Here is a 19,331-nt window from a genome sequence, read left to right on the forward strand (position 1 = left end):
TTATTTTTTTTACTATAAGACAAAGTTTTTGCAAAATTAAAAAAAATAAATCCAAATAAAATATCACATTAAATCCCATAATCATTTCGCCTTTTCTCTCACAAACACATATCCAACCACAAAAAACCTAACTATCTTCCCAAACAATAAAAAAAAAAATTCTCTAATAATATCCTACAACTAAAAAAACTTACATAAAAACCCATTTTTCAAACACCCACATTATTTTTTTAGAGTTTCTAGTTTCATAATCCTTTTAGTTATTTTTATATTATTATTTTACTATTATTTATTTAATATATTTAAAATTCGCTTTCAACCTTCCATATTAGTCTTCACAATTCCAAACATATCCTCTAACCTCCTATATTCTCTGTACACCGTCAAACTTTTCAATCTTAACTATACGTTCACCCCCAACTATCACTTCTTTCACGTTTGACATTCGACTTTCTACTGCAACCACCATTACCACCTTCTCTGCCGTTCTTCATCACCCCGTTTTTTTTATTGTTATCATAGCTTAGGTTATGAAGTGGGTGAAAATTAATCAAGTCTTGGTGCTAGGCCCAATGCAACACTCACTCCAAGGTGGAGCTAGGTCGGACCTCGGCCCTATGGCCAACACTTGCTCCGAAGTAAGACAATCATAGGAGTTCGGCCCAATGTACAAGCGTCACTCCAAAGTGGAGTTAGGCCCAATGCAACACTCACTCCAAGGTGGAGCTAGGTCGGACCTCGGCCCTATGGCCAACACTTGCTCCGAAGTAAGACAATCATAGGAGTTCGGCCCAATGTACGAGCGTCACTCCAAAGTGGGCCGAGCAACATGGTGGACCTTCTAGATGGACAGAACCACTCCGAAGTGGGTTGAGCAACATATTGGACCTTCGGGATGGACAGAACCACTCCGAAGTGGGTTGAGCAACATGTTGGACCTCCTGGTTGGACAACCGTTCTAGAGCAGACCAACTTAGAGAAGGCCAATTCGCTGAAGATCTTTCTTGGGTCCACTAGAGACAAACAACTCTGCTCCTCTCCCTCTGTATGAACATAACGTGGAGACATGGAGGTGCAGAGGGACAAGGAGCATATATGACAGACCTGCGTCTGAATGGCAGGCGGAGTGGTCGTCCTCTTCCAATGAGAGATGTCCGCTAATGAGACAAACAAAACAGACCTGCACCCGAGTGTCAGGCGGAGTGGTCGTCCTCCTCCAATAGGAGACGACCACGAATAAGACACGTTGGACAGATGGCGGAGAGAGAAAGACTTGAACGACAAACAACCTTCTCCTATAAAAGGTGAACACTATTCACTCTGAAGGGATCCGAAAAATACACACACTTAACACATATACACCCATTCTCTCTTCTTCTTCTTCCTAAGTCCCTGACTTTACCATCGGAGGGGTTTCCGACCAAACCCCGGTCGGGTAGCCTCACCGTTTGTTATTCTGTGCAGGTCTTCAATTCCCAAAGCACGCTGTTCATCCACGAAGTTCAACCCTTCTTCATAGTGTGGAAATCACCCCCGCACAATTGGCGCCGTCTGTGGGAAAACCACTGTTTGCTTCGTGACGACCTCCGACGATGGGAATTGAAGATACACCCCATTCTGGGCTAGCAGAGAGGACTCCAATGACAGAGAGAACCAAAGATAACGGTCCAGCATTCCCTAGAAGGCATGAAGACCTTGCAGACCTTAACGAATAGAGCACCGATGTAGTAGAGCAACGTCATGTCATCGTCGGCGAGTCACCCCAACATAGCTCCCTTGATAGAGACAACCGTGACCAAAGGGAGAGAGTACCACACTGTTCTATGACAAGCTCTGGTGAGGGGAACGAAAGAGATACCTTTGTTGCCACTGTGGAAAAGGACTTTGTTGACAGAGAAGACAAAGGATAACAAATTAACACTTCGAAGAGTGCCAGAAAACTAGATCTGCACTAATGGATATAGAGAGACCAGATCTGCACCGACAGATGAAGTCTAGACACGACGTACACCACTGTACTATTGTTTAGTCGTTCTAATGCCTCATTCTAAAGGACTCTGATGAAAGAGATGATGATCGATAAAGGACTATATTTTATGAAAGTGTTGGAGGACCAGATCTGCATCGAATAACAAAGTCCAAATACGATGGAACACCACCGCATCATTGTTACTGACTCGTCTCATCATCTAGATGGAAGGACTCCAATTGGAGAAGACGAATGATAAAGAACCAATAATCCTAACAGTGTCAAAATACTAGATTTGTATCAATACTATTCAGTTGTCCCACCGACTAGACGGAAGAACTCCAATGATGGAGAAGACGAATGACAAAGGATAGATGCTCCTGAGTTTTCTGAAATATGAGATCTGTATTGACGAAACAAAGTTTAGATGTGGTGAAGCTCTACCATATCCTCGCAATTGAGTTGTTCCATTTATTGGAAGGAAAGACTCCATTGATGGAGAAAACAACAAACAAGGGTATGGTACAACCAAAACATAAGTTTGGGTTAATCCCAGCCGACTACATTGATGTGGGCCTAACAAAGGTCTAGGCCGATCCCAGCCAACCCCCTTAGTGTGGACCTAACAAAGGTCTGGGCTGATCCCAGTCGACCACCTTGACGTGGGCCTAACAAAGGTCTGGGCTGATCCCAGTCGACCACCTTGACGTGGGCCTAACAAAGGTCTGGATCGATCCCAGCCGACCACCTTAGTGTGGGCCTAACAAAGGTCTGGGCTGATCCCAGTCGACCACCTTGACGTGGGCCTAACAAAGGTCTGGGCTGATCCCAGTCGACCACCTTGACGTGGGCCTAACAAAGGTCTGGACCGATCCCAGCCGACCACCTTAGTGTGGGCCTAACAAAGGTCTAGGTTGATCCTAGTTGACTAGTTCGATGTGGGCCGAACAAAGGCCACTCCGATATAAGCCGAATAGAAGCTAGGTTAAACCTAACTGTCCACCCCGAAGTGCGACGAACGAAAGCCACTCTGAAGTGTGCCAAACAGAAGTTAGATCGAAGCTAGTCCTTCACTAAGAGGTGGGTTGAATAGAGGCCACCCAACGTAGGCCAAAAAGAAGATAGGTTCAGCCTAGCCGTCTACTCCAAAGTGTACCGAACAAATGCCACTCCGAAGTGGACCGAACAAGAGCTAGGTTAAACCGAGCCCTCTACAATAAAGTCTGAACAGAAGCTAGGTCAAAGCTTGCTCTCCACTCCAAAGTGGGATAAACAGAGGTGTAACCGAGTCAAGTAACGGCCGAACAATGATGATCGATTGGGGGCAAGACAACTAATTCAATTAAGGCCAAACGGGAAATATTGCAAGGTTTCCCTATTATTGCTCGACTGGAAGAGCAACTTAACTTTTCAAAGGCATAAGGCGAAGTCTAGTCGAACAACGAACAATGTAGGGCTACATCCTTGTTGCTCGGCTGGGGGCAAACAACATAAACATGAAGAAATTGAAAGTTCGAGTTACAAGTCCAACACTTGGCAAATTTCGAAGATACTTTATTAACTTAAAGTTTCATTACAAAAGGACCTCAGCCTAACGAAGGTGATACGAAGTGGAAGAGCTACAAAGAGGGATGAACAACAAAAGTTGGTTGGACGCCCAATGCCTGGGCCGAGCAATAGAAGTTGGTTGGACGCCCGACGCTTGGGCCAAGCAACAAAAGTTGATCGGACGTCCAATGCCTGGGCTAAGCAGTAGAAGTTGGTCAGACGCCCAACGCTTGGGCCGAGCAACAAAAGTTGGTCGGACACCCAACGACTGGGCCGAGCAGCAGAAGTTGGTCAGACACCCAATGCCTAGGCCGAGCAACAAAGGCTGAGCAATGAAAGTTGGTCGGACGCTCAATGCTCACTCCAAAGTGGACCAAGCAATAGTGGTTGATTGGACGCCTAGCATCCACTCCAAAATGGACCGAGCAAAGGAAGCAAGTCAAAACTAGCTAAGCAAGACCAAGTTTCATAGCTCGAGTAAACAACCAAAAGATTGACAACAAACAAAGTTGGAAGTGCAACATTCTACCAAATAAATACACTACAAACAACAAGCAAAGGTCGAAGGAGTGCAGTGCCCGACGAGAGTCAATATTATCGAAGTCGATACCAAGACTATAACGACTATGTGCTAGACAACTCTCAAGAGAAGAGGTGCTAACATTGACAGTAGCTTGGTGGTAGAGAAACCGAATTAAAAAATGCAAACTCGCAACGCCAAAGCTGCTAGGGCCGACCAAGCAACTCGGTGTTGAAAAACAAAAATTATGCAAACAAGCTGCTACGGCCAACTAACTAAGTGACAGACAATCCTTAAGCTGAAGGTAAAACGACCGACTAATATATGAAGAAACGAGCTGAACAAATGGACGTGTTAATCATGTCCAAACAAGAAAATGGTGCATGATCCGCATGACCAAGCAATGTTAGCAAGCTATGCTTCGAGACCGAGCAGAATGGAGGGGCAGGACTTGGTCGACCAAGCATTGAGACCAACACCAATTTATCTCTTACAAGTAGGACCGAGCAAAAAGATAGCGAATGTCTTTCAAATTAGAACAAAGCTGTGATAAAGCACACTTGGCCTGCTTTGAAGCGTCGCTGTGTTGCTCGGCCCAATCGACGAACACTGCAAAAAAATATATATATATATATACTATTCTGCATATATATTTTTTTTCAAGTCAAGCAATGACGCTCAGCCGATTGAGGAAAAAAAAAAAAAAAAACACCAAGCTAGACAATTACGAGGCTAGTGAAGACACATTTAGTTTGGGGGCACAACCGAGCTACAAAACATTGGACAGACGCATACGTTAGACCGAACAATAATTTTTAATCCAGCTCATGGAGCTCAAATTAAGTTGTGATCACCCAAACTTCGAAGTTGGTGACAGAATTGGCTTCCGCTTCGCCAAACGTAAGCGCAAGCCAGGGGGCAAATGAAGTGGGTGAAAATTAATCAAGTCTTGGTGCTAGGCCCAATGCAACACTCACTCCAAGGTGGAGCTAGGTCGGACCTCGGCCCTATGGCCAACACTTGCTCCGAAGTAAGACAATCATAGGAGTTCGGCCCAATGTACAAGCGTCACTCCAAAGTGGAGTTAGGCCCAATGCAACACTCACTCCAAGGTGGAGCTAGGTCGGACCTCGGCCCTATGGCCAACACTTGCTCCGAAGTAAGACAATCATAGGAGTTCGGCCCAATGTACGAGCGTCACTCTAAAGTGGGCCGAGCAACATGGTGGACCTTCTAGATGGACAGAACCACTCCGAAGTGGGTTGAGCAACATATTGGACCTTCGGGATGGACAGAACCACTCCGAAGTGGGTTGAGCAACATGTTGGACCTCCTGGTTGGACAACCGTTCTAGAGCAGACCAACTTAGAGAAGGCCAATTCGCTGAAGATCTTTCTTGGGTCCACTAGAGACAAACAACTCTGCTCCTCTCCCTCTGTATGAACATAACGTGGAGACATGGAGGTGCAGAGGGACAAGGAGCATATATGACAGACCTGCGTCTGAATGGCAGGCGGAGTGGTCGTCCTCTTCCAATGAGAGATGTCCGCTAATGAGACAAACAAAACAGACCTGCACCCGAGTGTCAGGCGGAGTGGTCGTCCTCCTCCAATAGGAGACGACCACGAATAAGACACGTTGGACAGATGGCGGAGAGAGAAAGACTTGAACGACAAACAACCTTCTCCTATAAAAGGTGAACACTATTCACTCTGAAGGGATCCGAAAAATACACACACTTAACACATATACACCCATTCTCTCTTCTTCTTCTTCCTAAGTCCCTGACTTTACCATCGGAGGGGTTTCCGACCAAACCCCGGTCGGGTAGCCTCACCGTTTGTTATTCTGTGCAGGTCTTCAATTCCCAAAGCACGCTGTTCATCCACGAAGTTCAACCCTTCTTCATAGTGTGGAAATCACCCCCGCACAATTGGCGCCGTCTGTGGGAAAACCACTGCTTGCTTCGTGACGACCTCCGACGATGGGAATTGAAGATACACCCCATTCTGGGCTAGCAGAGAGGACTCCAATGACAGAGAGAACCAAAGATAACGGTCCAGCATTCCCTAGAAGGCATGAAGACCTTGCAGACCTTAACGAATAGAGCACCGATGTAGTAGAGCAACGTCATGTCATCGTCGGCGAGTCACCCCAACATACCTCCCTTGATAGAGACAACCGTGACCAAAGGGAGAGAGTACCACACTGTTCTATGACAAGCTCTGGTGAGGGGAACGAAAGAGATACCTTTGTTGCCACTGTGGAAAAGGACTTTGTTGACAGAGAAGACAAAGGATAACAAATTAACACTTCGAAGAGTGCCAGAAAACTAGATCTGCACTAATGGATATAGAGAGACCAGATCTGCACCGACAGATGAAGTCTAGACACGACGTACACCACTGTACTATTGTTTAGTCGTTCTAATGCCTCATTCTAAAGGACTCTGATGAAAGAGATGATGATCGATAAAGGACTATATTTTATGAAAGTGTTGGAGGACCAGATCTGCATCGAATAACAAAGTCCAAATACGATGGAACACCACCGCATCATTGTTACTGACTCGTCTCATCATCTAGATGGAAGGACTCCAATTGGAGAAGACGAATGATAAAGAACCAATAATCCTAACAGTGTCAAAATACTAGATTTGTATCAATACTATTCAGTTGTCCCACCGACTAGACGGAAGAACTCCAATGATGGAGAAGACGAATGACAAAGGATAGATGCTCCTGAGTTTTCTGAAATATGAGATCTGTATTGACGAAACAAAGTTTAGATGTGGTGAAGCTCTACCATATCCTCGCAATTGAGTTGTTCCATTTATTGGAAGGAAAGACTCCATTGATGGAGAAAACAACAAACAAGGGTATGGTACAACCAAAACATAAGTTTGGGTTAATCCCAGCCGACTACATTGATGTGGGCCTAACAAAGGTCTAGGCCGATCCCAGCCAACCCCCTTAGTGTGGACCTAACAAAGGTCTGGGCTGATCCCAGTCGACCACCTTGACGTGGGCCTAACAAAGGTCTGGGCTGATCCCAGTCGACCACCTTGACGTGGGCCTAACAAAGGTCTGGATCGATCCCAGCCGACCACCTTAGTGTGGGCCTAACAAAGGTCTGGGCTGATCCCAGTCGACCACCTTGACGTGGGCCTAACAAAGGTCTGGGCTGATCCCAGTCGACCACCTTGACGTGGGCCTAACAAAGGTCTGGACCGATCCCAGCCGACCACCTTAGTGTGGGCCTAACAAAGGTCTAGGTTGATCCTAGTTGACTAGTTCGATGTGGGCCGAACAAAGGCCACTCCGATATAAGCCGAATAGAAGCTAGGTTAAACCTAACTGTCCACCCCGAAGTGCGACGAACGAAAGCCACTCTGAAGTGTGCCAAACAGAAGTTAGATCGAAGCTAGTCCTTCACTAAGAGGTGGGTTGAATAGAGGCCACCCAACGTAGGCCAAAAAGAAGATAGGTTCAGCCTAGCCGTCTACTCCAAAGTGTACCGAACAAATGCCACTCCGAAGTGGACCGAACAAGAGCTAGGTTAAACCGAGCCCTCTACAATAAAGTCTGAACAGAAGCTAGGTCAAAGCTTGCTCTCCACTCCAAAGTGGGATAAACAGAGGTGTAACCGAGTCAAGTAACGGCCGAACAATGATGATCGATTGGGGGCAAGACAACTAATTCAATTAAGGCCAAACGGGAAATATTGCAAGGTTTCCCTATTATTGCTCGACTGGAAGAGCAACTTAACTTTTCAAAGGCATAAGGCGAAGTCTAGTCGAACAACGAACAATGTAGGGCTACATCCTTGTTGCTCGGCTGGGGGCAAACAACATAAACATGAAGAAATTGAAAGTTCGAGTTACAAGTCCAACACTTGGCAAATTTCGAAGATACTTTATTAACTTAAAGTTTCATTACAAAAGGACCTCAGCCTAACGAAGGTGATACGAAGTGGAAGAGCTACAAAGAGGGATGAACAACAAAAGTTGGTTGGACGCCCAATGCCTGGGCCGAGCAATAGAAGTTGGTTGGACGCCCGACGCTTGGGCCAAGCAACAAAAGTTGATCGGACGTCCAATGCCTGGGCTAAGCAGTAGAAGTTGGTCAGACGCCCAACGCTTGGGCCGAGCAACAAAAGTTGGTCGGACACCCAACGACTGGGCCGAGCAGCAGAAGTTGGTCAGACACCCAATGCCTAGGCCGAGCAACAAAGGCTGAGCAATGAAAGTTGGTCGGACGCTCAATGCTCACTCCAAAGTGGACCAAGCAATAGTGGTTGATTGGACGCCTAGCATCCACTCCAAAATGGACCGAGCAAAGGAAGCAAGTCAAAACTAGCTAAGCAAGACCAAGTTTCATAGCTCGAGTAAACAACCAAAAGATTGACAACAAACAAAGTTGGAAGTGCAACATTCTACCAAATAAATACACTACAAACAACAAGCAAAGGTCGAAGGAGTGCAGTGCCCGACGAGAGTCAATATTATCGAAGTCGATACCAAGACTATAACGACTATGTGCTAGACAACTCTCAAGAGAAGAGGTGCTAACATTGACAGTAGCTTGGTGGTAGAGAAACCGAATTAAAAAATGCAAACTCGCAACGCCAAAGCTGCTAGGGCCGACCAAGCAACTCGGTGTTGAAAAACAAAAATTATGCAAACAAGCTGCTACGGCCAACTAACTAAGTGACAGACAATCCTTAAGCTGAAGGTAAAACGACCGACTAATATATGAAGAAACGAGCTGAACAAATGGACGTGTTAATCATGTCCAAACAAGAAAATGGTGCATGATCCGCATGACCAAGCAATGTTAGCAAGCTATGCTTCGAGACCGAGCAGAATGGAGGGGCAGGACTTGGTCGACCAAGCATTAAGACCAACACCAATTTATCTCTTACAAGTAGGACCGAGCAAAAAGATAGCGAATGTCTTTCAAATTAGAACAAAGCTGTGATAAAGCACACTTGGCCTGCTTTGAAGCGTCGCTGTGTTGCTCGGCCCAATCGACGAACACTGCAAAAAAATATATATATATATATACTATTCTGCATATATATTTTTTTTCAAGTCAAGCAATGACGCTCAGCCGATTGAGGAAAAAAAAAAAAAAAAACACCAAGCTAGACAATTACGAGGCTAGTGAAGACACATTTAGTTTGGGGGCACAACCGAGCTACAAAACATTGGACAGACGCATACGTTAGACCGAACAATAATTTTTAATCCAGCTCATGGAGCTCAAATTAAGTTGTGATCACCCAAACTTCGAAGTTGGTGACAGAATTGGCTTCCGCTTCGCCAAACGTAAGCGCAAGCCAGGGGGCAAATGAAGTGGGTGAAAATTAATCAAGTCTTGGTGCTAGGCCCAATGCAACACTCACTCCAAGGTGGAGCTAGGTCGGACCTCGGCCCTATGGCCAACACTTGCTCCGAAGTAAGACAATCATAGGAGTTCGGCCCAATGTACAAGCGTCACTCCAAAGTGGAGTTAGGCCCAATGCAACACTCACTCCAAGGTGGAGCTAGGTCGGACCTCGGCCCTATGGCCAACACTTGCTCCGAAGTAAGACAATCATAGGAGTTCGGCCCAATGTACGAGCGTCACTCCAAAGTGGGCCGAGCAACATGGTGGACCTTCTAGATGGACAGAACCACTCCGAAGTGGGTTGAGCAACATATTGGACCTTCGGGATGGACAGAACCACTCCGAAGTGGGTTGAGCAACATGTTGGACCTCCTGGTTGGACAACCGTTCTAGAGCAGACCAACTTAGAGAAGGCCAATTCGCTGAAGATCTTTCTTGGGTCCATTAGAGACAAACAACTCTGCTCCTCTCCCTCTGTATGAACATAACGTGGAGACATGGAGGTGCAGAGGGACAAGGAGCATATATGACAGACCTGCGTCTGAATGGCAGGCGGAGTGGTCGTCCTCTTCCAATGAGAGATGTCCGCTAATGAGACAAACAAAACAGACCTGCACCCGAGTGTCAGGCGGAGTGGTCGTCCTCCTCCAATAGGAGACGACCACGAATAAGACACGTTGGACAGATGGCGGAGAGAGAAAGACTTGAACGACAAACAACCTTCTCCAATAAAAGGTGAACACTATTCACTCTGAAGGGATCCGAAAAATACACACACTTAACACATATACACCCATTCTCTCTTCTTCTTCTTCCTAAGTCCCTGACTTTACCATCGGAGGGGTTTCCGACCAAACCCCGGTCGGGTAGCCTCACCGTTTGTTATTCTGTGCAGGTCTTCAATTCCCAAAGCACGCTGTTCATCCACGAAGTTCAACCCTTCTTCATAGTGTGGAAATCACCCCCGCACAGGTTATATTTAAATCAGAAATTTGTATAAAGATTTAAAAAGAAAAAAAAAGATTAACTAAAGTGCGACATGGGATATTTATTTTGGTTGTGTTTTTTTTTGTATAACCAGTATATTTCGATATGTTTTTGTTTTTCAAAAAACATAGTCAATTTTAATTGAAAAATGTTCGAGACTTAAATCTTTTTTTTTTTAGCAAAATTTCATCACATGAGTGTAGGACTAAGAACATTACTAATTTTAATTTGGCTGTGTTTTTGTTTTCTTTATTTTTCATGTTTGTTTCCATATCTTGCGGAATCAACTCAAGCCACTAAACGGCACCTTATGGTTTTCGCACTTTAAACTAATCAAATAATCTAAACCAATCATGTAAGAAATGTTTTTTACAGGTGAAATAGGTTGGGCGTTTTTCATTTGTGAAGAAAATTAGCCAAATAATAGCATGTGATATTTCAAAATTAATTAATACTCTAGTTCTATGGCACTACCAATTTCTATCCCCTTTAAACTTTAAAAATAATGTTACACTTACCACCTTCAATGTACCATCTCGTGTGTTAGCATATCATTTGAGATAAACATGAATGGTGAGACCTGTTACACCAATGATGAGTTAACACATAAGATGATATATTGACGATGGTATTTAAAAGCGATGAGTGTAACATTATTATTCCACATAATTTTCCTGTAGTTTAAAACTATGAAGTCTAAACTATTTTTTTTGCATAAAAAAGTTAATATTGCCCTTATTTTTTGTCTAATTTTGTTTAATAAAAATTATATAGTAGTTTAGGAAGACAACCTACAAATATCCCTGACCAATCACCAAACACCATGTCTCCTACTATTTCTCTATGACCAAACACAAAATTGAGAACTAGATTTTTCATCAATCACAATACATTAAAAACACGAGAGTATCTCAAACCATCAAATAACTTATCGACCACCACAGCCTCTTAACTTTTGTTTTTTTTCTCCTTTCTGTCTCTTTTTTATTCTTCTTGTTTTCCATCTCCGTGAATCTTTTTCTTCCCTGCTTCTTCTCTTCCTTTCATGCACTCCCACATTGTTGCAGCAACACCTTTTTTTTTAATAAAATATTATTTTTTCCCTTTTTCCTTTGGTACTTGGACAATGCCACCGTGAGTAGGTGCAGGTGGACTTTACTCCTTTAGATATTAATTAATGGTAATTAATTTCGAGCTGGATTGTTGAACGACATTGTTGGGATCTATATTTGATGTTTGATACTTTCACTATTTTTTATTTTTATTTATATATACATTTAACAAACATTTTAACCATATCTTGGAGTACACATTCAAATTCTAAACTAATAAAAACTTAGTTTACTTCCATTAGAGATGCTCTAATGGCTTCATTAGTTTACTTGCTAGTTAGTACGACAAGGCACTCGCTTATTGTAACGATCGACACAGTTAGCTGTGTTGGAGAGAGAAGGTGGGCAAAAGAGCGAAAGGGATAGCTATTGCAATGTGTACTTTCTTTTTTTTTTTTTCTTTTTTTTGTTGTCTTAAACAATTTATTACTATATATGCACATATATATTTTTATTTATTTGAGTGCATTTTATTTAAAAAATTATTAATTAAATATATATACATATATTTTTCTATTTAGGGAGTTAATTGATTTTTAAGGTATAATTTGAGAGTAAAATGAAGTTTCAAATGAAATTTGGTACCACGTCAGCAAGTTCTATTTGATGGTAGACAGAAACATATGACGATAGGTCAACTAATCAAATTTTAAAAAGTTTAGGGATCAAATTAAAATAATGCAAAGTCTAGGTACCAAATTGATTTCACGTAATAACTTGGGGGGTAAAATAATATTTTCTCTTATTTATTTAGATGATAATAATGTAAAAAAATTAAATTAATTAGATATTGATAGCTACATAGTGGAATTAGATTTGTCTTATAAAATTGAACAACAAATATAATTTTAAAAATAAACCGTCAATTTTTTTATAAGATAAATATAATTTGATCATCTAACTATCACCAACTTAAATTTTTTGATTAGACAACATTTTTTTTTGTTGCTAATCTTAAAAAATTAAATAGATAAAATCATTCAAAATGAAAATGTGACCATTAGTAACACCTCTATGATTGGATTACTTTCTGTAGATTGTTTTGAGAAGATAATTGAAAATTATTTTTTAATTTTTTTAAACTTTTTCATGAGAGAGGTAAAAGTTGAGAGGTGGATTTTAACCCACTTCCCAAAACACCCTTTAAAATAAAAATAAAAAATTTAAAAATAAAAAGAAGAGGAAATTGAGAAAGATACATCCTTGTAAATAATTTACTAATTATTGACTTGACCAAAATAATCCAATATATATAGCAAAGGCAATTAGTAGAGGGTGTTCGTTCTTTCCACCCAAATCTCGATTAGGGTTTTCCTTCAAAAAGTCTCCCTTTGTCTCTCTTACCAACGATTGTGGAGATTTCTTTCCTGCGAAGCCAAGCCAAGCCAAGCCATGTACGGAGCGAGAGGGTAAGTTGATAAAGCTCTTTCTCTCTTTGATTCGATCCTTTGTTGCTCTTGTTGTGTGTCCATGTTCTCTGTACATCTCTGTGTATTTGTTGTGTATAGCGATCCTCTTTTCATATAAAATCTTGTGTTGGGTATGGCTTTGATTTGTGTTCTTCTTCGATAGAGAGAAAGGGGCATAGTGATTTTTCAAGGTTTAATTTCAAATTTGTTTGTTTGTTTGTTTTCCCCCCTTTGATTATATATATATATATATATATATATGTGAATGAATGAATGACATGTTTCATTATAGCTGAGTTCTTGAACCCGTAAATTTTTTTTGTGCTCTTGAAGATAATTTTGTGTTTAACATCCGATTAGATTTATGTCCCACGCTTGTTTTAAGAGCTAGACATGTATTTCAACGTCTATTAATTTAGAGATTGTTATCAAATAAAACCCCTAGATAGCCTGTCTCATTTTGATTTTGGGCCCTCTCTACAATTCTAGCTCTGTTACCTTGAATTTTTTATTCTTTTACCTGTGGAATACAAATGTGAGAACTAAGATGTCATGACGCGGATGTGCAATTGCTGAAAATCCGTCAACGCCTCGCACAAACAAATTTGCCCAAATGATATCATGACGGTTTGTACTAAGCTGATAGAAAACATATTTTTGTACGAAGTTTTTTAAATACAAAGGATATAGGAGAGGAATTTGTCAGTTCAAACGGTTATGTATTAGTCATATGACCTATTTTTGTTACTCCGACTACGGTTGTGGGAAATGGGCACGAGTTAAACCTGCTCAACCTTCAGGGTAATTGGAGGTGTTTCTAGGTTTTTGGGGAAAAAAATTGTTTCTTGTCAGTTTGTAGTTTGTTTGTTTGTTTGAGACTGAGCTTTTACTATCTTTTGCATCATATTTATTTAACTTAAACTATTATTGATAGTATATTTCCTGGGAATTTAGGAACAGTAAAAAGTGTTTATGAGTTCTCTATAAGTGGATGTTTTAGCTTTTATTATACATATCATACTTTAAGGGATATTGGTGTTTGTTTAAAATTTCCAATATTAATTGTTTAACTTGTTTGTGCTTTGTTATTACATTTTTTTGAGGTTTACCGGTAGTTGTGATATTCGTGGTTATTATTTTAACATTTAAATGTGATCCTGTTTCCTGTCATTTATTTAGTTTGAATGATGATGGATAATTCTTGCATTGAACATTTGCTTTGCTTTTAGTACCGTATTTACCCTGGGTTTCAAGTTATTATCTAAGGTCATGTGGAGGAAACATAGCACTAGATGGCCCAGAATAGCTTTACCCGTATGGCTCTCTTGGCTCGCTAATGATACCTTGGTTATTTCCCATACATTGGATTTGTGACTAATAAATTACATTTGTCAATATTTGAGTGAAAGAATCTGTTTTTTGGTGAAATTTATGCTTTTATCCTTGAGGCCATCTATTGGTTGGCCTCCCTGGTAGCATTACTGAGTTAAGGTGTAGCCAATGCTGTCCTGGGTCACTAATTGCTGTGTTTCCTCACTGCTCTGCTCCACTTTTGGGTTTGTGTAGTGAATATTTGTATGAGGGTTGACAACATATAACAAAATGCTTTAGGAACTAATGTAGTAACTAGTAAACTAGGTGTTAGGAAACATGGGTTGGGTTTGGTTTTATTAACAAGGTTGAGTTGGGGGATTTTTTCTCTTTTGGGTTATGAATTATTGAAGGGCAATGTTGGGAAGCGGGGGGGTTTCGGACGGGTACGAGGTCGGCTCAAAGAGACAAAGAATGATGGAATCAAATCCCTACTTCGCAGTGAGCAGCAGTTCAAGTGGCTACCATTCTTACGGCTATGGCAGTGGATTCCAAGCCTCTGCATTTCCCGTGGTTCGTCTCAGAGGACTTCCCTTCAACTGCTCCGACATGGACATTTTCAAGTTCTTTGCTGGGCTTGACATTGTAGATGTGTTGCTGGTGAACAAGAATGGCAGGTTCTCGGGAGAGGCATTTGTTGTCTTTTCAACACCAATGCAGGCCGAGTTTTCTCTACAGAGAGATAGACAGAACATGGGTCGGAGATACGTGGAAGTTTTCAAGTGCAAGAAGCAAGATTATTACAATGCTGTAGCTGCCGAGGTGAATTATGAAGGAATTTATGATAACGACTACCATGGAAGCCCTCCTCCACCTGCTCGAGCTAAGAAGTCTATCGACAAGGACCAATTGGATTACACTGAGATATTGAAATTACGCGGTCTGCCCTTTTCTGTGACGAAATCTGATATTGTCGAATTCTTTGGAGATTTCAAGCTAACAGATGATAAGGTACATGTTGCGTGTCGCCCTGATGGGAAAGCTACTGGAGAGGCATACGTAGAGTTTGCCTCAGCTGAGGAGGCTAAGAAAGCAATGTGCAAGGACAAGATGACCATTGGATCACGGTATGTGGAGCTATTTCCTTCGACTCCAGATGAAGCCAGACGTGCCAAGTCAAGATCACGGAAGTGATGAACCGCTTGGTCTGGTTAGTTTTTGGTGCTAGTGCCAGCTCTCGATGTTCTTCATTTATGATCTGTTGGAGAGATTTCTATTGTGATACTAATATTTGTGTTTATCTTTAGTATGTTTTGCTTCCTTTTTATATAAATTCCTATTGTGTGCTTAAAATTTGCCTAATGTGTCTTTCTGCTTTCATGGTTTTGGTCATGTTAGGGCATTAATCTACAACTGGTTTGTTTTATCAGCTCTTTCTGGCGAAAATCTTACTGAGAGCCGTACGCACATTTTTTTGCCACGATTGTTGAACATTCTTTAAGAATTAAATAATATAAAATATATATATATATATATATATATATATTTTTAAATAGGCTATCCACATATTTAGCACATTTTAGGCAGGGTCGGTCTGTCGTGTGCACCTCCGTCTTTTATAGGCACTGTTTGGAGAGTTGGATTTAAATTAAAATAGTCAATAAAGATAAAATAAATTAAAATAGTTAATAAGATAAAATGTTATATTTAAATTATAATTATTTTATTTTTTTGTTATAATTATCAAATCAATTACAAAAAAAAAAAAAGCGTCAACTATCATTTCAAATTTAACTTTTTTAATAAAACTAAAATAGTTGAACCATCAAAAAATAATAAGTATTTTAGTAATTTTTTGACTTTTTGGCTAAAATATAAGGTAAAAAAAATTAGTACGTGTTGGGGTGATTTTTTAGCTTTTTATGAAAAGATTTGTAAAAAATTGAGAGAAAATAGAATTTTTGATTTTTTAGTATAAGTTATAGTTTTTTTTTTTATTTTTTAAGTAATTTTTTAACTTTTTGACTAAAATGTTAACTTGCCAAACGAGGCTTAAAACATACTACTATTTCTAATGGGGCCAGTTATGTCTTCAATTGTATTGGTTTCGTTTGGGAGGTGGATTGACTTTTTGGTTATTTTAGTCTGATGTTAAAAAGGTTGATTTGGAAAGGATTTTTAGTTTTTTTGTGAGAGAAATAATGTAATGATTATAGGTTAAATGTGATATCTTGTCTTATTTGGTTAAAAAGTCTATTTTGTTTTTTGTAACTATTTTAGCTGAAAAATCCTCAAATCCAACTTCCCAAACACTGGCATGGAAACCTAATTTCAAATTAGGACTTAGCAAGTTATTAAAATTAAGACATAGGTCTTTTGGGAGCAATAGTAAAAAGTTAGTTTTTTAGTTTTTTTACTTAAAAAAGTCAGGTTTTTTACCCAAATCAACCCAGCTCAAAAAAGTTACCAAAAAAATTAAAAAGCCAAAAAAATAACTTTTTATTAACTTTCCAAAACACCACATAATGTAGTTAAGTTGTAACTTGAAACGCCATTTTGAATCATAGATCTTGCCACAATAAGATTGTATTTTGAGCCAATTGTTTGCCATTTTCAAAAAGGAAAAAGACTTAGACCCCCTTTTCCGTCTCACTCAATTGACCCCCTCTGTCTCTCATTTGTCAGATTTTCTTTTTCTTTTTTTGTTTTTGTTTTCCTTCTACTCCAATCACCTACCGCCCCGTGTCTGTGGAGGTGGGAGGTGAGGGTGATGATTTGAAGGGGTCTCTATCAAAGCCCTTTCAAAAACTAGAAAAAAAATGATATAATTTAGAAGCATCATTCCAGTCCACATGTTGTGCTTGCACCTATTTAGAAATAGGAGTTTGATTTACAATTTTTCATTGTAATAGTGGGCATATGATTTTGGAGAGAGTTATGAATGTTTTGGGAAGTTGGTAAAAAATTAATTTTTTTCACTTTTTAAATTTTTTTAGTGACTTTTTAAGCCAAAAAATTGGCTTTTTTTGTGACTTTTGTGGAAGAAGTTGGTAAAAAGTCAAAAAGTTAGTTTTTACCAAATTGCTCTAAATTAATATAGTTTTTTAGAATAAAGCTTAAGACCCCCAGTGGGGGTACTGGGGTCACTCCTGATTGGCCAAAAAAAAAATATATATATATTTTTTTTAGTTTCAGCCATTGACAGAGTGCCATGTGGCGTTGGGGTCACTGGGGGTGCCCCAGCTGGGGTTCGAATCACAGCCGAGTTTTTTAATATAGAATATTATTTTAAATCAATCAAATTTGGTGTATTATTCATACTTAAATTGAACTATGTTACCTTTTTTTTGTTTTGTTTTGTTAGCTCTGACTGCTGCAACTTTGAAATAATTTTGGAAATCAATAAAATCTTTTTGTGTTAAAAAAAAAGAAGAGGTAAATTACATTAATCTCTCTTAACGTCTTATGAATTATCCAATTTTTAGATTTTGAAAAATATTGCCAAATTTCACAACTTAAAAAAAGGGTCCACACCCCAATTACAGCGCTATTTCCTAGACGGGAACCCTTGTGGAGCCAAGGTTCTCTCCTCGCAGCCTGGTACTTGCGTCCGTCCTTGCAGGCCTTCGGGTCTACTTTTAGGCCCAATTTTAATAATCCGAACCGTTCATATTTTATGATTTATTCAGTATATCATACCTGTAAAAAATCAAGTTGATCGGATATCAGAAAGTATGTGTTTGGAAAACTATTTATTAAATTATTTAAAAAATAGTTTTTAGTTCAATTTTCGAACACATACTTTCTGATATCCGATCAACTTGATTTTTTACAGGTATGATATACTGAATAAATCATAAAATATGAACGGTTCGGATTATCAAAATTGGGTCTAAAAGTAAACCCGAAGGCCTGCAAGGACGGGCGCAAGGATGGAGGCTGCAAGGAGAGGATCCTGATTCAACCCTTGTGTATGATACACCAATTATTGAGGGTTACAATTTTTGTGACTTAAATAGTTCGAAATTATTAAAACGACGTCGTTTTGAGTACAAAATAATTTTAAAATTGTCAAAATGACGTCGTTTTGACAATTTTGAGCCATTTGAACCATAAAAATTGTGGTCCTCAAACATTTTTCGTGTATGATATGTGTTTGGAAAATGGTATAAACTTCAAATAATCTACCAAATATTTTATTAAATGTCTCACATGAGTGTGAGACCCACACAAACTTATATGTGTGTGGGTTCCACACTTATGTGAGAGGTTTAGTAAGAAATTTGATAGATTATTTAAAATTTGATCGATTATTTAGGATTTGTAGCATAACTCTATGTATTTTATTATGAATTTTATACTACATGTATTTTTGTAATAATTATTATGTATTTTTTTTAATACAGTTATGACAAATTATAATTTAAAAATAAAATTATATATTCTTATGATAATGTTACGTATTTTTGAGGTTAAAGATACAAAAATATGTAATATTAGCCCAAAAGATGCAATTTTATTTTTTAATCTCAAATAATCGTAATTTTATCATAAACGTAATATTTACCATAAAAATATAGAATGTATATTAATGAAATTCTAAACAGTATTGGTTTAAAAACCAATAAATATATCCCAATGTGTCAAGATTTTAGAACAACAGTCAAAGAATTATGGGTGGTTTCATTAGCCTAGTCAAAAAAGCCCGATGGCCCACGGGTCGCCAAGCCCATTGGGATTTTATCCCCACACAGGGCAGAAGATGGCCCAACCCAGCTCAGCCCTAAAGCCTGGGTTGAGTGGTAGGGCCCGTGGGCTAGCTTCCGATGGGCTTTTAAAGACCCAACCCAAAAATTTGATCCATGATCCTATGCCAGAATGCATACTAAGTACTGGTTTGGCATATCTCAAAAAATCTAAAAAATTAAAAAATTATTAAAAAAATTAAAAAGTTATCACTATTTACCAAAAAAAATATAAAAAAATTAATTTTACACAAAATTATTTCAAACAACTCTGACGTCCCACAGACACAGAGCTGACTTTTTTGAAAAAATTGCACAGGCGGGGTGCACAAACAACACG

The 19,331-nt window shown here is 39.6% G+C and overlaps 1 protein-coding gene across 1 annotated transcript; it reads left to right on the forward strand.

Annotated features, from left to right (window-relative positions):
* Positions 1–12,701: 12,701 nt before the first annotated feature.
* On the forward strand, positions 12,702–15,599 carry LOC114266742 (RNA-binding (RRM/RBD/RNP motifs) family protein). The gene is made up of 2 exons (XM_028207666.2): positions 12,702–12,935; positions 14,660–15,599. The coding sequence occupies exons 1-2, from the start codon at positions 12,919–12,921 to the stop codon at positions 15,438–15,440; spliced, it is 798 nt and encodes a 265-aa protein (XP_028063467.1). The 5' UTR covers positions 12,702–12,918; the 3' UTR covers positions 15,441–15,599.
* The last annotated feature ends 3,732 nt before the right edge of the window (positions 15,600–19,331 follow it).

This window comes from Camellia sinensis, chromosome 4 (assembly GCF_055761805.1).
Source record: "Camellia sinensis isolate YWXY chromosome 4, ASM5576180v1, whole genome shotgun sequence".
Lineage (NCBI taxonomy): Eukaryota > Viridiplantae > Streptophyta > Magnoliopsida > Ericales > Theaceae > Camellia > Camellia sinensis.